The sequence below is a fragment of the Semicossyphus pulcher genome, unplaced genomic scaffold (genome assembly GCF_022749685.1).
Source record: "Semicossyphus pulcher isolate SPU_LCO1_2020_fin unplaced genomic scaffold, fSemPul1.0.p SCAF_13, whole genome shotgun sequence".
Lineage (NCBI taxonomy): Eukaryota > Metazoa > Chordata > Actinopteri > Labriformes > Labridae > Semicossyphus > Semicossyphus pulcher.
In genome coordinates this window covers 17,688,537-17,713,671 of record NW_027211637.1, presented here as the reverse complement: position 1 = coordinate 17,713,671, position 25,135 = coordinate 17,688,537, and the positions used below count along the sequence as shown (strand labels likewise).

The window sequence follows — 25,135 nt, the reverse complement described above, 5'->3', positions numbered from 1 at the left end:
AAAACAAATAATTAGAGAAACCCACAATCGGTAGAGTTTTAAGTAATCAGGATGTCACTTACAGTACGACCAGGGCAGAGAGGTTGGTGAACGCATAATCCGGAATGTGTGAGATCTGGTTGAGTGCCAGCGTCATGGCCTGCAGGGAGGGCAGAGAGTCCAGGGCTGTCACTGGGATCTCTGTCAGGGAGTTGTCGTCCAACCACAGGTGTCTTAGAGAGCGAACCCCTCCAAAGGCCCCAGCCGGAACCGCAGACAAGAGGTTAGCATCAAGACGCCTGCAGGGTTAGAGGAACTGAGCTTAGCACGATAATCATCAAGTCTAAGCACAGCATGTTTGCATGTGTATCACTGCTTGTTCGTGCTTACAGGTTGTGTGTTGTGGCACTGAAAGACTTTGGCTTGCAGGAAGGTTATTATGAGAATTATGCATCCTTAATTCTCCTGCTTTCATCTTAGCTGCAGCTTCTTAGAAGCTCCTCATTATGATTTATTCCCATGCTAAATAAGCCATGTCTAGCTTTACCAGCACAGACATGTATGAAATGTAAGATGAGAAAAACACAGACACAAACGTTTAGGATTGCTTGTGGCAGGCCTGTTTAATTCTACCTCACTTTATTTATGTTGTATAAAGCCCACTTCCTCTGTGTCTGGAAAAACGGGAAGACTGAGGGAGGGACAGTTAAAGATGCATCTTCATCTCTTCCTCCCTCCTTCACTCTTTCCATTGGATTCCTGCTGCCGCCATCAGTCCCTGGCGTTACCACCACTAATACACAAACAACTCCTTTCCAGCTGATGAATTTATGACATTGAACACACACACACACACACACATGCTCTCACAAAAGCACTTTCATCTCTTTGACCATACCACACATAACAAACTTTTGTCCCCTCTTTACCTCAATGTCCCTCAAACCGCGAGCACTGAGTGTGGACTGTGACACACACATCTGACGTAAATGCACACCCTGTCCATAGTGATGAATGATCCCCTCAGGGCATAGTTGACAAGCTGAGACCACTTCCTCCTGCTATTCTTCTTCCTTTGGCCCTTCACACTCATTCATTAATCTCCTTTTCCTCCCTCCGGCCCCTCTCGCACACACATTTTGTTTCTTACATCTTCATTGACACACTCCCAGCCTTTTTTAGCCCCTTTGCGTCTCACTCCTTAACTCTTGTTCCTCTTTCAAACATCCTCCTTTATCAATCTTCCACTGTGGTTCTTTGATTCTTGGGCTACAGCCTCTGCTCAGCCTCCTCACCCCTCGGAGGCTTCACCAAACAAACAACATCATCAAAGTGAAATTTGAACTTGAACTCTGAACTCTGAGCTTTTCTCCCTAGGGAAATTTTCCATCAGTAGAGGCAACTGTATACACTGGCAGATGCTCACACACCGGCACACAGGAAAATACTCTCTGGCATACATGTAAATACACATGAGTGCGTGCACATGCACACAAACAGCCTCAAGACATTTTCATCTTGTCTACTTCCTGAGCACACATTTATCCCAGCGCTAAACATCGTCCTTGTGCATCCTGTTCGCTCCGACTGTGGACATTGTTTGTCCCTGAACCAAATCACAGGATGAAAGCTACAGAAGACCCTTCAACTTTCTAGTTTGCTCTCCAGGGCAAAATAATAATTGCTCCTCTGGGTGGACCTGCCAGGTCTCCAGAAGGTCCAGACAGAACCAGGAATGTTCCACAGAAGCCAATAAAGCAACAACTATTTCCTGTCCATCACATCAAAGTCTGAGCTACAATTACAGGAGAGAGAAATAAAGACAGCAAGAGAAAGTTCTCTTAAATGATCCAGGAGATCTGTGGACCTGCCTCCCCTGGTTCAACTCTCCAGATGGCCAAAGTTTTATACAACAGGGAACTTAGAGGAACATGTTTTACGACCACTGAGCCAGATCTAAAAACAAGGGAAAAAATCATAGTTGTGTTGATTAATGTGGCTTTTGGAACTCATCAGTGGTGATTATGCTGGTTAACCTGCGTTATGGGACCAAAACACGTCTTTCTACTCAAGATGGCACCAAACTAAGCAATATATCAAGTTCTATTGTAATCAGCCTAAAACGCTGGGTTAAATTTTTTTCAGTTCTTGCTGACAAAAGGATTAATGTCCGAGATTAAAAGATGATTTATTTTGGATGAAACCCATCTACTGTCTGAGATGCAGTCTTTTTACCTGGTGTGTTTTATGTCGGTGAGAGGCGCCGACAAGCTTCACTCTCCAAAGCCTTTCCAGTAATCTTTCTCTGCTGGGCTTATCATTACTTTAATGACAAGGTGCGTCTCAATACACTGGCTCTGCTTGTGTGTGTGAGTGTGTTTTCATTACTTAAGACAATCTCCATGTGAAAAAAAATTGTTAGACCACACACACCCACACTTATGCACATATATATGTAGTGGAAGACATAGACAGAGACATCATCATGACAGAAAATTGAGAGGTTAGACATACACGCGCTCATCCTGAGCTATAGTGCCTGTAGTTACAGTATAAGTGTACATTTTGTGCAAGCTTGTGCGCAGGCTTGGTGGCTTTCCTGAAGGAGACCAGGTCTGTTTCATGCCAGAGGGAAACGTTGTAGGTGGTAGAGGAGTCACATGTGCACGCCCCTCCTATGTTTCAACTCCAGCAATTGTAGTGTGTATGTGATGAAGGAAATGACCGTGGATATTTACAAAGAATTATTAATTTGGAATGCAGGGATGTAGAGTATGTGTGCGGCGCAGAGTTCGGAGAGACAGAATTACAGATGAGGTGGTCCACATGCATCCGCCAAAACATTCACGCTGTCACACACACACACACATCCACACACATATACACTGACCCCACAGATGAGTCAATTATGCCACCAAACACTCTCATTAGCCAGGGGGATAACAGTGTGGGTGGTGGAAGAAGAGCGGAGGAGAGGAGCGGAGGAGGAAGAGAGGGGGAATTGATGGAAAATGGGGTTGTTTCACAGCTCATTGGAGATGCTCTCCCTGGCCTGCAGTGTCTGCTGTTTCCCTCATGGCTTCCAGATGCTACCATGAACTGCATTGACACAGTCAGGCTGTGACTCCTACCATCAGGGAGCACAGCATTGAATGCAGCTCTATTGGTGTGTGCTCTGTATCATGTCAGTGGTACTCTATACCTGCAGTGCGGTTAGAGCAGAGATGTGTGGGTGGGTGGCCAGAGGATGTTTCATTCCCCCCTGGATGAGGTAGTGCAGTGTGATTAATGCGTGTGCGTAACAGAGAGAGGAAAGACTTACAGGGACAGTAGGTTGGGTAGGTCCCATGGAGCATCATCGGGAAGCCTCTCCAGTTGATTATTTTGTAGCATCCTGTAAGACAAAGGATAATTTGGTTAAAGGTAATATGTCTAGATGCAGTACAGTGAATTTGGTGTTCGTGAGGGCACATCAGGCAGAACAAATAATTCCATCGTGAGGGAAATCTGACTCAAGAAGGAAAGGGCCAGTGAAAGCTTGAAGAGAAGCAGAGAATGAAGGGTAGAAGGAAAGAGAAAGAGAAGCTCCTTGGGTGGGCTGCTGATGTCATTCTCAAAAGAATGGAGCAAAAAGTTAGGAGGAAGTGGGGAGCAAACAATAGCCCTCTCTCTTTCCTCTCTCCCTCGCTCCCTCTGTCTTTCTCTCCCTCTTTCTTAAAGTTTAATGTCGGACCTTGCGTCCAATATTAGCACGATAGACATATAGACTCCAGTGTCATTTTCAGTTGCCCTGTTATGCCTCTGTGATTGCTTTAGTGCTGGAAAAACGCTGCTCAGGTTTGAGAGGATCAGGGGAATGTTTCCACTGGCATGATGATGCCATGATAAATACAGTTCCTACGGGGAGCTTCACCGTACTCCATTCTGGGTTCGTAACCTTCACTACATGTGTGAGTGTGTATGACTCTATGAGAGTCAGCAGGGACCATGCAGTTACTATTCACAAGGTCAGCGGTCCATTTGTGTTTGACATGGCTTGACTTTAGCTAATATATTGAGAAAGGCAACAGCTCAGCTGCTCTGAGGTCAATGAGACAAAAGTTTGCTCGGGTGTTATTGTACAAAGCGTGAATGCTTGCGGGCTTGTAAGAATTCAGGATATGTGTGTCCTTCTGCAGTAATGACATAATAGCCCATGATTCATGGCTGGTTTATTGATGCTGTCTTGGTGAGTTTCACAACACAAGGTGAGAGAAGACCAAATTGTGTGCCTGGTAATCCCCTAGATTCCCTCAAATTCCAAACCACAATTCTCAAGCAAAGTTTATATTCAATGGCAGGGCTTCTCAAACTTTTGTCAGCCAGGGCGCTAAAGGAACTGAGTTGGTTGCCAAGGCTCATGAAAACCTCTTTAATACCCTTGTCTTGCACCCACTAGAAATACGGTCACAACTCATTAGATGCCGCACTCGCGATTCAGAAAGAACCATGGATTTTATGGCTGCTCTGAACTTTTTTGCGATTTAATACAACACATCACTGCTAACAGTTGGTGGCCATGGATCATAAGGCTATGAACACACTGTGAGAAATGGGGTGTGAGAGAACAGCTTTGAAAACCATTTTTAAGTGATTTTTTTGTCACTTGCTGTAATCTCGGTGGGTGGTGTGACTGGGAGGTCCCTGCATTACACCTGTGTTTGTGTGTATGTGTGTGCGCATACTTGCTTGCAACTGAAACAAGGCATGTTTGGGAGTGAAGGAACTGCAAGCGGGGCAGGTCTCCCCCAGCCCATAAACTTTAACTGCAGTTAATGATGCGTGGCCTGTGTGTTTTATTCAAGGCAGGAGCACAACTCTATCACCCCAGAATGCTGGAGTAGAACAACCCACCTGAGATGAACACTGAACCACCAGAGTGTTGCAGGATGGGTGGGAGTAAGAAGGAGGTTACTTACAGAACTTTGAGGTTGTGGAGACCCTGGAGAGCGTGGCCAGAGATGTACCTCAGCTGGTTCCCTGAGATACGCCTAGGAGAGAAACAGAGATCAAAAAAGAGAAATCAAAATATACAAGTGAAAAATGAAATATAAGAACATACATATAAAAATTTACAAGTCTCATAAGAGAAGGTTTGCCTTTTGCTTTATTCTACGTTTTTGGATCGAGCTGTGATATGACTTCATCATTGAGTTCCTGCATTGGGGTTACTGTTGGGGCAGTATGCAAATAACATTATTCTTTTCCCTTCAGTGTGGTTGCTATTGGCCCAAAGCACACCCTGAAACCTTAACCAATCCTGGGAGCTCTGATGAGTGAGTAAAGACTGAATTAAAAGCGACTGGGTCAACAAGTGCAGCGTGGAAGTATATTTGCTTGTGCGCATGTGAGTGTGTTTATGGGTGTGTGTATATAGTAAGGTGTATACTATGGATGTGGACATAAGTGTGTGCATGTTCGCAATGCATGTGCTATTTTCCATGTCCTTGAGGTAAATTGGCCCGTTCTGAGGGGCCTTGAGGACAGCTAGGGAGAGAAACCACACACATTCACACAAGCAATCCAATCAGTTTGTTTATCAAACACAGCACCTAATGGTCATTTGTGAGTGTGTATAAGATGTCCAAATAAATAACATTCAGTCCAGCAGAGGAACTCTCAAGGTCACAAGCTGGAAGCACAGTTTAAACACAGATTTAGGCTTCACAGCTCCAGACCACCCACTTTCATTAAACACAGACCAGTTAAAAGTTACTCATTGGCATCCTCCTTTTCACACTATTCCTCTACAGGTGACATTTGCCTGACATTTTTACTAAGCGGCCTGCCTCTGGCTGAGTTGTTTCATAAGTGCCAGGATATTGAAATATTGATATAGAGTTCTGCCTGCCATTCCAAGCAGCTATCATCCACATGGTAATGGACGAGCGCTCCCAGCAAACTCCCTCCGACATCTGATAGTCATGTCAATATGTCTCAGTCTTATTACTGTGCAGTGGCAAACCACACAACCCTACTCATGCCTGCCAAATCTCACACTCAGCCCAGTTTAGAACTCTTACAGGGCTTGTATTTATTAAACACACACACATGCACATACACATAGATGCTCACCCACATCAGCATGCTAGAATACAAAAATGGACTGATCGTTATCCAAGCTATTGTGGAGCCATTAAGTCATGCCTCTCAAACCACAGTCAAAACTCATTCAAACAGACGGCGACTGCGCCACATGTCTCAATAAAGACTTCACAGAGATGGAAGACAGAGGGTTGATATGCGGTGACGGCAGCTTTTTGACCCCACAAATTCCAAAATTCTTTCTTATGTCAAGATAAAGAGTTCAATTTTCTCTTAGATCTAAGTTTCACCTATAAAGAAACCTTTACACTGCCCATTTGTTGTCCCTCAGAGGACAATAGGTTTGCTTCTTCAGTACCATTTTAGCTTCTTCTATTGCACATCACCAGGGACCATTTCAATAGCTACTTTTCCAGGGGTAACAGTTTCAATAGGCCTTGCTGAGGTCCTGACACCAGTAAAATAGATCTAAGCATCTTGCTGCAAAGACCCCTGAGTTCCTTCTTTTGGTTCCTGTTCAAACACAATGATCAGTTACAGGCGGAAAAAAGGTATAGGTAGCACGAGAGACAAATAATGTCTTTGCTTTTGGAGTATAAGGAGGACCAGTGATTTTGAGTTTTAGAAAACAAACATTGTAGTTAAGGCCTTGGTATGATGTGCATGTCCTACTGCCAACCAGCCTTTCTCTATTAACCACAACCACACAAGCCAAAACAGCATTAGAATGGAATCATGCCTCTTTTTGCCGACTTCATTTGTCAAACGGATAATTATGCCGCAAGTAAAGATAGATATTGAAAAAGGAGAGAAATGTTCAGACCTTCTTGATAGACATCAGCAGAACACCAGCAGTTGCCATTGACCAACTGTTTCCATGATATCAGTGTGTGTGTGTGTTTATGTGTGAACGTGTGTGTAAATGATCGTACATATGAGTTCTGCACTCCTGGTTGTTCCACATCAATCTCGTTCTGATGAAAGGCGCCTTTCTCTTGTCAAACTGTGGCTCCAACTGTTTTTTCTTTTAATTTGATTTGGGGATGGTAGGAATTTTTCTTGGCCCCTGTTCTGCGTAGATATAAATTCCACCTCAGCATAATTCAGCTGAAATGATTCATATATAATATGACAGAGGCCAATGTAGTTCAAACACATGGGAGAGAAGTGGGAGGTGAGACCATGCTGCTATCACAGCTGATCAGTGGGGGCTTTACTGAAGCATACCAACTGCAGATGATTCTATGTTTCACCATGTCTTATTGCCTCAAGACAATAAACAAAAAGAGGGATTAAAGACCTAGACAGCAAACACAGCATCACATTTTGGAATACTATCTCAGGTAGTGATAGGAGATCATAGCGGCGAGCAGAGCCAGGATGGTTGATAGGAGTGGATGATGAAAGAAGAAGGAGAGGATAAACATGCCTTATCATAGAGAGGGATGTGTGTGCGTGGGTGTGTCTGAAAGTACATGTGCATGTATGACCTTTTTCACCCTTGGTCCATCAATAGAAATGTTATCCCTCCTTCTGTTCAGAGGTCCTTCCTGAGGGTCAACCACTTAACCTGGCGTTAACCCCTGAAATTATTGGACTAAAATGTAGACGCAGAAGTGTGCGGGGGTGTGTAAAGGAACATGTGGGTACGTGTTTATGGGGAAGAAAGAGACAAGCAGACAAAATCAATGTTGGCAAAGCTAAAAGGAAAAAGTTTTAATTGACCTACATAGTTCCAGATGTGAGATGCACCTGGAGCATCGAGAAAAGCCAATATTATAACCCCTTAACCCTCACCTACGTCATACGCCTGGCCTATCAGCAGACAATCTTATCACAGAGAGGAAGGCAAGCAGGGCAGCGCTGGTCTCCGCTCACCACTTCTCTGCTCTTACGTTTGGATGTCATTTTCGTGACAGGGCTGGAGAAGCACAGGCAGGCATATTCCAGGGTTTGATGATACTGCTGAAGGCAAGATCAGCTTTTATACTTTAGTCTTCAGCTGGATGTTTTATGCACTTTCACTCGCTTGGATGTGCCTTAAAAGATGCAGTGCCGCAAGTGGTAGAGGTTTTTTAAAGGCTCCAGATTGTTCTACTTGTCAGGACGCTTACAATGGGCCGAATTCAGGTCTGTATTTAGAAGCTGAGTGATGAGTGCACATAATGATAACATGAGCATGAGAGGCTGAACCCAAACGACTGATTATGAAGAGAGTCGGGAAGAAAAAGTCAAAGTGAAACCTGATCTGGAGGTATGAACAGTGTGGACTTTGATACTGATGATAGGCAGAAATGACTGTCTCCTTCCAAAGTGGTTTTCAGGAAAGGCTTCTAGGGGGACGATTTCACCTAAAACTACCCTCTGCTAGTTCCAAGTTGTAATTAGATCAGAAATAAATGGAACATCTTTGATACTCGAGCGGAACATTTGAAGAGAGCGGTTGTCTTTGATATGTCAGGTAGATGAGTAATCAGTCTCCGATTCTGTACAGGAGTGTGAGCATTGCTGCCCTCTCATTTATCCATAGACATGCAGTCTGCCTCTCACTTTATGCTCGGCAGACAGTTGCGTGCCAGGTCTCATGTTTGAATTAATAGTAATTTACTGATCAAAGCGCCAAATGAAGGCTTAATGAGAGGGATCTGAGATCAATAGAATAAGATTTAGAAATAAGAAGTCAGAGGTAAAGAAAGGCTGGAGGGTGGAGCGATTACTGTTACATCTTATTATCAATATTAATGCCGCAATGAATCAAAGGGACGTTTGCTACCTGCTTTGTGAATTAATTTTAATCACTTCACTTCAAACGCTGTTTGCACTGTTAAACCATAGCAAAGAGATACGAGGCAGCATGATACAGTTTATGAGCAGTGCTTCAGAAGGATACTCTGTATGTGACTCATAAGATTTTATTCCCTCTCCTCCCGATAGTGAAAAACAGGATGAAAGCTGGACTTCTTGCCATAAGCAGATTTGTTTAGGTTTTTTAGAATGTGGAGAGAGCCAATAAGTGGAAAAAAAACTATCAAAGTCTCACTACAGCTTGCAATAGCCTGCAGTAAAACGGAGATGGGGGTCTGTAGAAATGAATTGGATTGGAGGGAGACAGAGTGAGGGAGGGGGAGGCAGGGAGGTAGAGCCCAACATCAAACAATTTATCACTCTACCAGTCACAACCTGCCTGGCCCTCGCCTCTCCCTGTGCTACCAACAAGTGCTGTAGACCCACATCAAACGCTCCCGCTCTGAAACCGACCGTGTTTGTGTTTGTGACTCTCGGTTGGTTATAGTTCTAATGTGTTTACCATAACCCGCTATGTTTCATCTCTTTTAACCTTCTAGACAGGAGTGAATGTTAGATATGTGCTTCCCTCTGCCTTGAAACATCATTATCGTCTCAGCATGTTTCCAGAAATGGTCAGCGGGCTATAAAAATTGGCTTTAGGGCAGGAACATCCTCCTTGGAAGAGTTACAAAGCAAAAGAACGTCTCCATAAAGTGTCAGAACATGAGAGCAATACAGAGGAAGCGAGATCAACAGGGCCGTAAAACACTGGGAGGATTGTCTTTGGACAGGCACTGCAGGTGGACCTGCGTCCAAGACCCCCACCCGCCTTTTCCCCAATGCAGAAGTCAGCATCGATGTTCAGCATCACTCTGCAATGTGTGGTTCTGATTATAATGCGATCAGCAATACCTGACCTTTACTGTTTTTACGACAGCAAAAGAACAGATCAGCAGTTCAGTAAAAGACAATGAGTCCTGGTCTTGAATTTATTTCCTGAACTACAGTGTGTCACAAAACTTTATAGTTTTTTTTAATCTAGTTTGACTGTGACTCAAAACAAACCGAATGCTTATCCAACTGACCTTTCACTTTCATCATCATTAGCTCATGCCTCACAGGCTGCAGCTGCAAGAATTAGCAAGGAAAACAGCGGACTGTTCAAACACCCCGTGCACACACACAAAGACGCGCACACACAATAACTGCAGGCTTTAGAAGTAAAAGAATCAGGTGAAGGCTGACATACACACATAAGCCCCCATGAGTTTCTACACGCTTACGCACACATTCTCACCCTGAGGGGAGATCTGATGGCAGCCTTTGTCAAACCCGAGACTTAGCCGAGTTCTGCTGAGTGGTCGAATCAGATATCGGCGCAGGTCGACCGAAAACACGTTCAAAAAACTTTAGTGGTTTTGCTGCGGCGTGTGTGTTTTCATCAGCCTTGTGAGAATGAAACCAATACCTTCTGCTTTGCCAAGCACTGAACAAAGTGTCAAGTCTTGAAATTTGGACCATGAGTCAAATTCTTGGTCTTGTTTTCTTAATGTAAGTTATTGTTATTTCGATAAATTAAACTTTTTTGTAAGTTATTTCCAGCCAAGAGAATAATAAAGCATCCATTCTGTTTTGGCACCATTTCTTCTCTAACTTTACCTTAATATCATAAACAAGAAAAACATAAATCTTCGCTCCTTTAATATATAAAAATCCTGTCCTAAAGTTCTCCTATTGTGTGTTGTTTGTCTTGGCGAATGCGTGTGTCTACGTGTGTACTGCTCCTGCTGAGCTGTCCAGCTGAAACAAAGTCAAGCAGGGCAACAAAACATCGGCTTGGATGCTGAGCACAGAACCTGCTCTCTGAACACTTTAAGGACCATATATCCCCTCTCTGAGCGAGTATCAGGTTCCCCTCACCTCCCTCTTTTGTGCAGCCATCCCAGGATCTACTAGCCTATTGCTGCAGGCAGTTTCTTGGTAGGAGAGATCAGAGGCAGGCCAGAGTCATCAATCCCCATCACCGAGCTCTGCTCATATCAACGGCTCCGGGAATCACTGTTTCTTGTCATGTGTGAGTTGTGACAACGGAGGTTTATTAATTGAATGTGAGTTGAATGATTTTGTACTCACAGTTCTGATAACAGGTGCAGCCGGTGGAAGGCTCTGGGTTGGATCTCGCTGATGTTGTTCATACTCAGATCCCTGGAGAGAGAAAAGGAGGAACATCAGCACCAAAGTATCAATCAGCGCGTATGTTATCGATGGTCTTTGAAGATACCCTGGACATGTAAAATTACAAATGTTTAGAGCACATTTTTCACTCTGCGATCAATCATTGAGATCGGGGAGTAGTACGCAGAGAGAGGTTAGAGGGTTAGGTAGAGAGGTTGGAGGACGAGAGGGAGGAGAGGGAGATGTAGAAGAGAATTTTCCCCAATGAATCATTGTTGGGCAGCTGTAATTTCCTCCTCGTCCCAGTTACTCTTTCTCTTTTCCAGATGTCTCACTCTACCTTCTCGAGGATCTGACCCTTCAGTCTCCCTTCGTATCTATCTCTCCCTCTCTCATTATCTCTCCTCTTCCCCTTTTTTCTTCCTCAGGTTTCTCTGGGGACCACCTTCTTCCTCCTTTGTTCATTACCATCACATAGACACACTCCATTTCTTTGCTTCTCTGACACACTCTGACGTGAGAGGGTGCGTTGGGGGGCGAGTGTTGACGCAGCTGCGTTTTGGTCAAAGAGGGTGAGGAGCGGGATGCTCGGATACATGCGCACACACACACACATTTAACACGCTTTTTTAACACCTCGGATAGCATGAGGACAACTTATGTGTCAGCCTCTGGTAGAAAACATACATAACCTTGTGACCCCAGTCATGTAAGGTCATCTTTTTTGATAAACACAATGAAAGAAAGGTGTTACGTCAACCCTTCTTTGCTTTCACAGCCCTTGGGGTCTCGCATGAGTCTTCGAGAGTGAGGCTCAGTTGTGCGTGTGTGTCCATGTATGTGTATGACACTAACCATTGCTCATAAAGCCAGACCACCGGGCTAGCAAGTGTAAACTGTGCTCTCAGAAGCCCTTTGCAGTGTGGAGTTTTGACACACTGGTTGTTTGTTTGTGAAGTCAGCCAAGCCGACGGGGGGCTGGATGAATTTATCCGCAGGCATGATCCATATTCAGCTTCCAGGGAGTGTGGAAAAAAGCTGCACGGCGATACTCTGCTGCACCAATTTGGGTATATTTAGTAGTTGTTACAAGACATATTAAGTGTACCAGCAGTTTGGTACCCTGTCAAGGATAACATTTTACATGCTGGGATGTGGTCTGCCACTGTTCAGTGAATGAGGCTGTGTGTTCTAACTTATGCGAGGAGCTCGCAGTGTTAAGTGTGTCCTTTCCCCATGAGAATTTGTAGGTCAGATAATTATGGAGCCTTTTTACAGCCTCTGCTGACATTGAATATTTTCCCTATGAAAAGATAATAATGGCATGTTAGTTTCCCTGCATGGGAATTTCCTGTTACAGACGCCCCCTCCTGGGAGGTCTGACTGCAGAGAGCCGGGTTCAAGGTGTTACTCAGAGACAAATAGGCCGGGGGGATGCCTCCAATCAGTGTAAGTAAAAATGGTTGATTCCGTAATGATGTTACTTTAGCAGATCAATTTACAGCGTTGATATTCCCATTACCTTTTTCACATCCCAATTACTGACCTGTAGGTTGTGTATTTTGGTGAGCATGTCTTTTTGTTTGTGTTTCATGGAATTACAGAATTTATGCTGCTGAAAGCAGTTGTACATAATGGTAAATAGTAAATGGACTGTACTTATATAGCGCTTTGCTAGTCTTTGCGACCACTCAAAGCTGCTTTTATACTACATATCACATACACCCATTCACACACTGATGGCTGCTACATTCATACCCGTTGGCTATACCACCGGGAGCAATTTGGGGTTCAGTGTCTTGCCCAAGGACACTTCGACATATAGCCTGAGGGAGCTGGGGATTGAACCTCCAACCTGAAACGACCAACTCTACCACTTAGCCACAGCCGCTTCTGGTGGCAATGCACCATTACAGCAAGGAATGGGCCAAATTAGGAGGAGAATGCAAGTCGGAGTCAATAATGCACGTGTCCAAACATTTTTAATTATTTTTAATTATATTTTTCATTTTAATCATTAAAAAGTCTTTTGAAATGTTTCCCCATTTTTTTACAATAATATCCGCACATAGTACCTAAATATTATTGCCTCATGCGTCCATAGAATCTTCTTTTCTTATCCAGTCTTCAGTTTTTAATGTGCCCAATTAATGGCACTCTACAAATAAGTGACAAAACATCAAATAAATACGATAAATCCTACAAAATAACAATTCAGCATAACCAATTACTTTTCTTAATAAATAAGTGAAAGAATTAAGAAGATTTAGGCATTAAAACATGCTTGCTGACATGGGATGCCCTCATGGGACCTCCCGCTCAACAAAATTACTGCGGTGATGTCATGTGGACTGTGTACTTCATGTTTGTCCCAATTCTGGCACGCTCTGCTCTCGCTCCAGGCTGTAATTTGGGAATGAATACAACAAGTGTAATGCACTATTGCTTGATTAAAGTCAGAGGTAAATATAAGTGATAACAAAGTCGCCATGGAGATTAAACAGCCAGCAGTAACAGAAAACCAATTGACATAATCAACAGTGGATGACATCACGTACAGCACGGGAAGCAAATCATCACCTCATGTGGCCTCCTGAACATGACACATGCACACCTTAATACTATTCATTGTCTGTGTAGTAATAATCTACTGGGGGAATATTTCATGAAACATTCTGGTGGGATCATTAAAGAATAGAAATACACATGAACACACACACATACACATTATCCAGCTTCTGGGATTGAGACAACTCTGCATTATCTGGTCCTGATTAAAGAAGCCATAAACAAACGTGTGAAGTCCACAACAGCGGACTCACTCAGACAGAATAAACACGCAGAAATGGAGAGAGAAAATGTTTAAAAATAAAGACACACAGTGGTGAGTCATGGGGTAAGGTTGAATGCAGCTCTGCTCGGCTGTGCTCTCCAACCAGCTCATTGGGAAGCAGGAGAGAGAGAGAGACATTTCTGCTGTGCAGGCCAAGGCCTCCGCTGACAACTTGACGTATCGTTGGAAGGCGCTGCGCTATGGCTTGTTTTTAAAATCAAATAACAGCTGTGGCTTTTTTAAACCATGATAATTATGATTGATGACTACCACATGTGCATTGTGTCGGCTGGCGCGGTGACGTGCAGATATTTTCAGCGCAAATAAATGGCCGCAAAAGAAATGAGAAAGAGAGCGCTTAAGGCTTTTGCGGCTTCTGAGAGTTCCACAATTAGAATTGGGTTTTCTGTGTCCCCGTTTTATAGACAACTCTTATGTGTGTTTGCGCTGTGGGAGAGAGAAGGAGACTAAGTGCAAGTGTGTGTCAGAGTCTGTGTGTGCACTACAATACTTCTTCCATTTATAGGTGCCTGCGGTGTGTGTGGTAAGATGTCTGTCGCTCATTTTCACACCCCTATTGTTTCCCAGTGAGCCTGCAGATGTGGTGGGTAGAGATCCTGGTCGTGCTTTCACCACATCATACATGGCCGCTGCCGGGGCATGGAGGAGGATTGCTGTGTGGGTCTGTGTGTATGTGTGAGAGGAGGAGAACGGAAGTTCATTTGATTTCTTTTCTATTCTTTTCGTGTGAATTTTCATTGGTGGAGTTTTCTGCCCTATCTTCGCCATCGCGGCGTCAAGAAAGCAGCCTGATATCGCAGGACAACACATCTCTCAACTGACAGGGGCACATAGGGCATCTCCTTCCCTCTGAACTCCGTCTGCTGCTGAATGACAAAGTAAAGACTCCTGTGCAGGAACAGGAGGATGCAGACATGGAGACCCATGCTCATCCCTCAACAAACACGCTCACAAATGTGCCTCTTAACTGCTCTTTTTATCTCCCTGTGCTCTGAACCTGCAGGATGACTGACAAAGCCCCCGGTGATCTCTTTCTGCTTGTCTGGAGGGGAATTAGATCTTCATGTGCGTGCATGTAATTTTGCGTGTTTAAGCACGGTAGCGTGTGTGAAATTGCGGCCAATATTTCAGCAATTTAAGGAGTCAGAAGAAATGAAGATTTTTCCGTTCCCTTTATCGTTCCGTGATTTGCAGATACACAATGCTCTCTGATAGATCGTTTCGTAAGTGTGTGAGTGTGTACACGCTTGCGTGCATGTGAATGTAAGAGAGGAAGGTTTGGCACAGGAAGAAAGGTAAAGCATTGGATATTTGACTGCTTTATGCTGTGATTGATAGAGTAACCACGGCAAAGAGCTTGTCTTAAGGGGGGAACGGAAGCATGAAGAAGCAGAGGTACATTTCCATTCATCGGCCTTGGCCCTTTCTCTCTCTCACTCTTATGCCACTCTATCGCTCACACTCTTTCTCTCCCCATCTCTGTTTCAGATTTCAACTGGAGCATGGGGTTACACAGTCCGGTAGTTACAATAATGTGATTTATCATATTTCCTCTTCGCCGTCAGCAGAACTACTGAAGTATGTTATCGGCCTGGTTGATCAAAGGCAGTGTGTGTGTGGGTGTCAATGTGCCCCTAGCGCCGTTGTAGCCAATTTCAAACTGGAAGCATTTCTGACAAGAGCTGGTGATTTAGCGCGGCAAAACAACTGGCCACATCACATGAGAAACACCCCCCTGTTTACGTTCATGGGCGCACACACACACACCCACGCTACATCCATCCACTGGCACTCGTACGCTCTCCGAGCTCCGGGCGGCTATTGTTGCGTGGATGACGGACCACCCTGACGAGTGAATGTACCCTCAGAGTGGGGCAGATTTGATCAGCATTCAGGTGTCTGTTTCTGTTGTGAATGGTGTAATGTGCCTGTCAGACAATGCTGTGCAAGAGCAGACGGAGGAGAGATGACTCGATACATTTCACGTTGGAGATTTTTTTTTTTGTTTCAAAGTTAAACAAAAAAAAACTTCCCAGGAAAAGTTTCTGGCTTATTGCTGATGCATAAAATTGCATTCAGGTACAGTACATAACAATACAGGGAAAAGCATGTAAACACACACGCTTACATTGTTGGCCTTGAGAGGGATGTTTTTCTCTGAATCTCTTACACACACACACACACACACACACACACAATCACTTCACAAGAGCCATACCCTGAGGTCTTCCCTCTCACTTCCTCCTCTGCGCTCGCTCTCTCTCTCTCTCTTCTTGCTTTCCTGCCAATCCCTCTTCTCCCTCGCTCAGGTGGAGACGCTTACCAAACAAACAGCCAATAATGGCGTTAAGCTCTGCACCTTTGAAGGCGGCTTATCTGTGAGGAACATTAGAGTAATAGATCTTTAGTAGAAATCAACAACCAGAGCCTTGCCCAGAGGGCAGGAGTTCTGCATTAGCGCTGCTCGAGCCACACCTTGGCTGTCTTTTACAGTAACTATGACAGTAATGTCTTCAGTCGGATTCAGCCAGTCTGATCCTCTCCGCTTAGCTCTTTGAAACAGTTAAGGCCATGATGAAAGGGGATCTTTTATTCCACACAAAGCAACTGGTAGTCAATGCTCGGGCGCCGCCTTGAAGAGGGCCTAAATGGTTGTGTGCTTTAGCGTGTGTGTGTGTGTGAGGGTGAGGTCTAAGTGTGTACGATTTTTTTTCTATCTGAATTGACTGACTGCTTTGGCATTCAGTTTCTCTCGCAGTCACACATTAGCTTTCACACACACACACACACACACACACACACACACACAGGCGTGCTCACACACACACAAAGAAGCAGGAAGGAGGGCACAATGCTGTCCTCCTCCCCTCCTTCTTCCTCTAAAGATGTGTGTTTTTTTTCTCCCTCTCTCCCAGACTTCCTGGGAGGGGTACACTGCCCTTTGTGTCCAAAGGCACTCTCTCTTTATCATTCCCTCCCTTGTTCTCTCTTTCTCTCTTTCACGGGGCACAAAGAGTGAGGGAGAGGGCGAGGAGAAGTCTTTCACCTGGACAAGGAGGGCCACGGGGAGGACTCAGCTACAAAAGAGCCGAGAGCGAGAGAGGGAGGGAGGGAGGAAGAGAAAAGAGGAGATAACAAGACAGAAAAGGGAGATGCGTCTGTGTATTTGTGTTCCCATGTTTTGTGCTCTTTTCCGCTCGCTGCGGTTTAGGGGAGAATGACAGGCGGATGTCTGGGTGGAGAGAGCGGCTGTTTAGTCTGAGGCCATGTCATGGGAAACATATTCATGCCCTCTGGGACTTATTCATACCCTGGAATACCGTGCGCACACATACACACGTGCACATACACACTCTATGTCCGCTCCCTGTCCTCCCACACACACCCTGTCATGAGATGGAGGGGAGGGGGGTGAAAGGTCAAGCACTTCAGTAATGGAACAGGAAGTGTTGGAACAGTCGGCACTACACAACATACAACTGCCTGCAACATGTGGACAGGGCTGACAGGCAGCTGTTGTGGGTAGGACATAGCTTTGGAAGGCAAACGGCATTCATAGCCCTGCCCATAGTCCACTTATCTGTTGTTTTGGCTTGAGTATTTTGTCTGACTTTCATATGTGTCCCTTACATGACATCTGCCATAAAGCGTTCTTAGCTTCTTTCCAAATCAAAGCGAACACTTCATGCCACAGGAAGGAAGTGTCGCTGAAGTCTGCAGCAATAACATGTGGAAAAGGGTTACAAATGTCCCCACATTTCCACACATCCTGAAAAGGTATCTTTTCCGGAGAGGTGTCCTTCCTGCACACTGATTTAGAGGCAGTGGATACAGCGGTAAATGAAACCCGATGAGTATTAGTGTCAGGATCTATTATGACTTCATTTGGTTGAATGGCAGAAACAGCAGGACACTGGATCTAGTTAGAGGGCTGTTCAAATCCAATCCTGGCTCACTCCTCTTTACTGCCGTACTCACAGATCTACGATCAGCTCATCTGAGCCATATATTTAACAGTACCCCAGGATAACATCTAGATCTGAACTTAGATCAGCACTAGATGAAATCTTACCCCATACCCATGAGGACATGTGGCTGCTGTTGGTTTAAAGAGATTTAGTTTGGCCTCTTGCCATGCATGTAAAAAGTCCAGATTTCCTCTTTTGCTCCTTCTCAGACGTGTAATAGAGACGTGAGTGATTCTGGCTGCAAATGCAGAGGCAGAGTTCCCTCCAGCCTCCCTTTACGGCAGATTGAAAATACACCTGTGAAGTCCGGTCTCAGCAACAACGACACTATTGCCTTATGCCATCATCCTGATGCGACTGCTGTTTCTCCATTCAGTTCAGGTCACCTTACCCTGCAGAATTAAGAGTCCTGAAAAAGATTTTATCCTCATTAATGTCTCTACCTCCTGCTTTCTACGGCCCCTCTTCCACTTTTTGGACATTCCTCTGCTCTACTCCGATTGAGCTATGCTGCGTGTGTGCGTGCACCCTGTGGTGTGTGCACGTGTGTCACATTTAAGTGTGTCTGTGATTGCTTCTTTGTTCCCTTTAGCTAACTCCCGTCCCAGTGGTCCATTCTCCCAACCTAATCCCTGCTAGCATCGCTGTATCAGCACTGCTCTGTGGGATGCTTTGATGCTGCACAGGGGGATTGGATAGGGCATTAACCATCATTAAGTCAGTGTGTGTGTGTCTGTATGTGTATGTGTGTGCAACCAAGCATGTTTGTACATAGAACCTTGCTTGAGCAACGTGTTTCCCTGTCTGTAATGTGCACATGGGGGTCTTGTGGGTATGTGCGTGCGTGTGTGTGTGTGTGTGTGCATCGTTGGAAAGGGCATTAAGTATCATTACCTCTTACTAGTCATCACCTGCACAGTGCCAGCCCCGTATGAGCCACTTTAGTCTGCAGGCCTGGCCAGGGATCACACAGACAGGCAGACAGAGACAGACAGACCCATTTTGAGGTGGAGGGGAAACTTACGGAGCTATGTCTTGTAAGAACTAGTATCTACATTCATTTAAATATTGTCCTATATGTCCGGAGCAGAAGAAGACCTTGTTTACTGCAAACCCAGCCTTCATGCAGACTCCTGGGTGACTTCTCAAATCTCCTTAAAACCCTTTTTTTTCCCAGAATTCCAGGATTGAAAAACAGAAATCAATATCCTCATACATATTATCTAACCGTAAGCACTTCAAGCGCCAGCATGCATGTCCACAGGTCGTGGATGCACATGCGTACGTGTCTCCACATAGGCATGTAGACGCACCAGAGCAGTTAGGGACATTTGTCGTGGCCTGGCCCCGGATTAGACAATGCCTTCTCTGTAGTGGAAAATAGAGGGCTACTGCACTTGCACAGATCCATGCACACAGACTCACACACACACACAAACATCCAAACATTCCCATGGATTCCCAGGGTTGAAAAGGGGCTGAATAGGAATCTGGGCCATGCAGGCATTCTGAATCCTCTCAATCAGAGGCAGCCCTTCACCCCGCTGACCACACGTCACAGGGAGCACATTCCTGGCCCCCGACACACTTGCGTCACACTGCTATCACACGAAACATACAGATTTACATATTCAGCAAGTGGGTACAGGTCTGACCCTGAAATATACCAACGACGGTTGTGTTTAGTCCACATGCAAAGCTCATGTGCACATGCGCTCCGAACACATCCTCCACTTCCCCAATCTCCTGCTCCTCCACCCTAGTTCCCCTTCAAGATCTTGTGTCGTGATTGCTTTCTACTTTTTTCTAAAGGACAGGATATGGAGCGGCAGAGCACACTATGGCCTCTGTGTCTTCTCCGTCGGCCCCTCCCGAGGGAATTGTCATTGTTACCATTGTTGTCCTCTACCTGCCTACCTGCCGTCTGTCCCTGAGCGACATTTAAAAGCCTCCCAGGTTGCTCTCAGGAAACCACAAACCACTACACTATCCGGTGCTGACTGCCCATCCGTTCTCTCCAACACCCTTCTGGCATAAATATCACTTCTGAAGCGAGCCCCAGTGGCTTTTTCTTCTGGCGTTCGCTGGGGAGAGAGCTGAAGGCTTGACACGTCGAGGCAAACATTTAAGGTTTACAGGAAGGAAGGAGTAAAGGGAGAGCGGAAAAAATACGAAAAGGAAATGTGTGCAGTAAATTCCTCTTTGTACGCAACTTTTGAAGCAGAACACATTATCTGTGACATGTGTCACTGTTTTCTTCCTCTGTATAATCAGATGTGCGTAACTCTCTTTCCCGACTCTGATCACAGCTGATAGTTTGCTGGCATGTAGCCAGAGCACCTCCCCCCCCCCCCCCCAACCATCACACACACACACCTTGAAAAAATTTACACCATTTGGTTTTGGGAACACACCCTTCACTTATCCCACTCTGCCCTGAGCTACATGCATTCATTTAGTTTTTCCAAGACGCACATTGCACATCACTGATCATACATTTACACTTAGTGCTGCATGACTGGCTTCAACACCTGCTCTGAAAACACACACACACATACTCTCTCAAGCACTTAATATATGGAGTCTTGTTCTATCTGAAGGAGGCCAGAGGAAACAGGTGAGGATAGGAGAGTAGTTGCGGGGGGAGGAAGGATAGAAAGAGAGCGCGAGGGAGGGGGAGCAGTTGAGGCAGGGGGCTACCATAGACGTCTGGAGCCAGGACACTGATGCTGGAGCTGATAGCTGCTGTATAGAGGACCCTCCACTGACAGCAAACACGCACACTGCTCTCTTTTTTTCTGCTTTTATTTTTGTCCGTTTTCCCCGCAACCCCCCCACCCCCGCCCCCCCATCTTTTACAATTTCTCTCTCTCTTTCTGTCTCTCTCTCTCTCTCAGGCATGATGTTTACAGTGTGACCCCCGGTTGCTCATGATAGGATCATTCCATCAACATAATGGCTAAATGACACGCACACGACTGTTACAGTTGTGGCCGCCATACAGGGGCAGGATGTTGTCTCCTGCATGTGCATGTACAGTATGTGTGTGTGTGTGTGTGTAAACTCTTTATAACTCTTCCTTCACACTTTTCTCTGGCACCAATATCTAATCCTCGTCAGTTTTCACCCGTCCTTTCATCCTCCATGCCTCCATTTTTCTTACACTCTTGCTTCACCTCCACTGGCTTGAAAAAAAAAAAGTCCCTCAGCACTCTGGGTGGTCTTCACAGACGCACACTCTCACGCGCACACTCACACACTCCTTGGTTTTCCTGTCTGGTAATGCGCTAGCTGCGGTTTCCTGGCCTCGGCCAAAACACCGTTAGAAGCTCGCTCACCGCTACCGCAAGGCATCACCTAATCGCTGCTCAACTCCGGTCTCAGACCGGCCCTGGACACACACATGATGCACACACACTTTTCCTCTAACACACATTCGGTGTGGCTGAGGAAAGTGTGAGATGTTTCAAGCACCTGACAACGTTAGAAATAAATCACAACAACCATATACTGCACATATTGATATCTGCAGAAGTCCTGGACGCCGCTGATTGATTCACACGCTACTACTACGCTACTTATTGTGTCATAGTGAATCCATCTCTCATGACAAGTTGCCTCACATGCAGCTACACATAAAACAGCACCGGCCCCTGATGTGCATACTGTACACTGTGTTCTCACTCTTAACACACATTAACACACATGCACACACACCCACACAGGCGCACACCCTTGGGCACTGTCTTTCCTCTCTAATCTGATATCAAAGAGAAGGTCTTTTCAAAGCGTCTCACATGACAGCTCATTTCATGTGTTGCCCACGGAAACGATTATTGTCATAAATCTCTACCCATTCTGCGCACAGTTGCTCTGAGCACCTTTGCCTCTGAGTAGTTGAATTCCTTTGCAGAGTCGGCCTGTTTTCACCTCAGTGTTATTATACTCCACCTTTACGCAATCTGATCAAACGTGCATATAAAACGTGAAGACTTGTGTGAGTCAGGCATAGCCTGGATTGCCCTCTCGGTCACCATAGCACGTACAGTTGCGCTCACTTTGAAGAGCTCTCCGATGACACGGGTGAATGATGTCATATACTTTCACAGCGCTGTGTGGATGTGGTTTGTAATGTGGACTGTTCCCAAGCAAATCCCTGTGACCTCGGCAGCCTAATCCAGCCTCCATAGCACAACGGGGCGTGCTGGACAGTTCGACAGATCCTGGTGGGGATTGGACCGGCTCTCTGCTGTTGTAACCTTTCATTCTGCAGGATGAAATGAGACACTATAGCCTGCTGTTCAAGGTTCTTGGTTATGTGTGTGTGTGTGTGTGTGCACGCAGGGTAAGGAAGGGGAGGTTGCTTTGTTTGTGTTTGATGATTTTTATCAGAAGGCCAAGAGAGAAATCTGCGATTCTCCGTCGTCTCTCTTAATTTGTTGCGGCATCTCTCCTGCTGTCCCACATTCCCCTTCTTCTCCCGCTGCAGTAATGTGTGTTTATGTGTGTTTCTGTGTGTGTGGGCGTGTGCGGTTGGTCGCTGAGTATATTTATCTTATTCTTAATCAGCCCTCAAACTCACTAATTGGTCCAGTTCCACTGTTAGGTAACGAGGGGAAATGAGCAATTACTCTTGTGTTTGTAGGGAGTGATGTGTGTTTGTGTGTATATCTGTGTGTGTGGCTGTCGTGGACCAGTTAAGAGCAGAGTAGACTTTCACAGAGGGAGTCTCAGGTCATCACTCTTTATATTTTAGCAGAGGCTCAACACTCTGGCCCGCAGCTCAGATTCATCCCTCCTTGTGTGTGAGAGTATAAGTGAGTGATTCCTGGATGGAGTAACAGACCGTATTTCACCTCCATAAACTCTACATGTGTTTTAACTTTCAAGTGAACACAGCGAAATCTGTCGGTCTCAGGGTCCCATGACAGCTAAAGTCAGGCATCACTCAAGTCGAGTTGTCTTTTTATGCGTCTCCCGTAGCATCGTTTGCTACAAAAACTGTTGATCTTTCGCTCACTCCCTCTGAATTCTGTCCCTCCACTCTTGTAATACTTGTAGAGCCCCTAGTGAGCAACTGCTCTATCACACCCTGTTTCCTGGATTTGACTTCTATCACTTCAATATCAGTTATCACAAAGTGTCTGTAATGTGTCCTCAGAGGCTTACGCAGTGAAGCAATCTCTGAGACCTGGCTGCGAGCCACAGCAGGGTGGTGTAAGAAAGTGCTCAGATGTCCTGGTTTTTTTTATATATGTCTAAAGCTTTTCTTACAGCCTTTCAAAATTCCCGCTGGCAAAGTGGGATTTATTCCCTGCAGCGTTTAATGCTTAAAATGTTAATGATTAATGTCTGTTTTTTATTGTATTTACGTAATTTGCCACGTGTCTCGCCAGCCTTTCAAACACTTTTCCTGAATCTTTCCAAATTAACGCCGTCAAAGTGCCAATTTTGAAGAAAAGCAAAGAAAAATATGGAATTCATCGCTGTTAAAGCAACTCTGCAACAGTTCCTACCTTTCTACCCATTCACTTTTAGCATCATAGAATAATGACATACAGATTGCTGGCGTAAACTGGATCATTAAACTCACACACACGATTATATCACACACAAAAACATATGCCCGTGTCATGTGCTTGCAGCTGGCACACACACACACACACTTGCACGCATGTACACAAAAGGCATACACATGCGCACACACTTACTCTCACGCTGGGTCTCCAGTTGGCGCTTGGAAACCTGATACTAAAAGAAGTGGTGCACTAATTTTGCCATATTGGTCAACACGCACTCTCACACACACTCTCACGTTCTCGCTCGACCCAACTGTTTCAATCTGCCTGCAGGTTCTGCTGCTGCTTCCTGGTCACACATCCAACCAACCTCTATTTCTAAGAGGAATCCCATCTACAGTTTAAGAGCGTATTTGGAGCTTTTTCAAATATAAATGATTAATCAAGACTCGACATTGGCACTTTATCATCATGCATGAAAGGAGAAGTTTAGGGATCAGGTGGAATGACTTAAGGATGAGGTACAAAATGGGAACACAAGAAAACGATACATGGGGTCAAAGAAACTGTCGGGATAGAGTGAGAGGCCTGGAGCCAGAGGTTAAACAGAAACAGGACAGGAAGTGTGTTACTCACAGGTAAGTGGTGAGAGGGCTGAGGTCAGCTGGCACAGACGATAGTCCCAACTCCGAGCAGTCCACCATGACGAAGATCCCATCCTCCTCGCACTGGCATGGAGACGGGCACAGAGGTGCCGCCGGCCCCTGCCTGTCCTGGATCTGTCCGTACCCCCAGACTCCGGGGACGGAACCCCAAACTCCTCGAGCCACGCAGAGAAGCAGGAGCGCAGGAAGCATGTCTGACTGTCCACCTGTCTGCATCTACACCTGTAGGGACTTCTGTCTGACACTTTCTCCTTTATCCTCCTGAGGCAGCTTCCAATGTTTCTTTCCCAAATCCTCCTCTCCTGGCTTCTGGCTCGAGCTTCAAAAGTCCCTTTACTGTCTTTTATCTCCTGTGCAGGTAGCCACACTGAAACTCTTTCCAAGCTCTATCTCTTCATCACCTCTTCATCCCTAGGGGTTAACTTTATTCTAACTTCTTTCCCCCCTTTTCCCTGTCTTCCCTCTCACTCTGCCCTCTCCTGTCTCACCGTCTTTCTCCCCCAAACACAGTCACTCTTTCTCCCTCTCTTTCCCCCTCTCTCCTTGTATATGTCTCTTGCTCTCTCTGTCTCTCTCTCCTTACCTATTGTAGAAGGAGCGCATGAGTTGTGAATGAGCCACCCTCATTGGCCCACAATTTAGGGATGGGCTGGAGCATCTCCGGAAAGTGGGAGGGGCCCGCGATTCTCAAAACTCTTCCCTCTCTTTCCCCCTCTCTCTTCCTTTCCCCTCTGTTTTACTTTGCCTGGAAGCTCAATGTGAAGAGAGAGTGAGGGTTTAGTTTGAGGAAGGGAAAAGAGGAGGAGTGGGGTGGCACAGTACAGTGGTGTGAGACAAGATTTCTCCTTGTGGGACCTTATGAATGGAGCTGCGAGAAAATAAAAGACAGTGTTTATAGCTGAAAGAGAGGGGAGGAAAAAGGCAGCTCTTTGAGGATAAGAATGAGGGCAGCAGAGTGTGTTTGGCTGTGTGAGAGAGATGCAGAGGGTCAGAGTGTGTGACTGGGAGTGACTATTTGGAGGAAATTGGAATTCTGACACTTCAGCACCCCTCAGTCCCCAGAAAGAGCAGAATCCAGTGTCTCGTAAGTCACACCTTCTCAGG

At 45.5% G+C, this 25,135-nt stretch overlaps 1 protein-coding gene across 1 annotated transcript in view; it reads right to left on the bottom strand.

Annotated features, from left to right (window-relative positions):
- LOC138589604 (leucine-rich repeat-containing G-protein coupled receptor 6) overlaps positions 1–24,602 on the bottom strand; it is a 33,862-nt gene extending 9,260 nt beyond the window's left edge. Inside the window, exons 1-5 of the mRNA XM_069659982.1 lie at positions 24,003–24,602; positions 10,984–11,055; positions 4,938–5,009; positions 3,302–3,373; positions 63–278 (exon numbers count right to left, since the gene is read on the bottom strand). Coding sequence (XP_069516083.1) covers positions 63–278; positions 3,302–3,373; positions 4,938–5,009; positions 10,984–11,055; positions 24,003–24,247 — 677 coding nt within the window. The 5' untranslated portion in view covers positions 24,248–24,602. The remainder of the gene's footprint in view (positions 1–62; positions 279–3,301; positions 3,374–4,937; positions 5,010–10,983; positions 11,056–24,002) is intronic.
- Between the last annotated feature and the right edge of the window lie 533 nt (positions 24,603–25,135).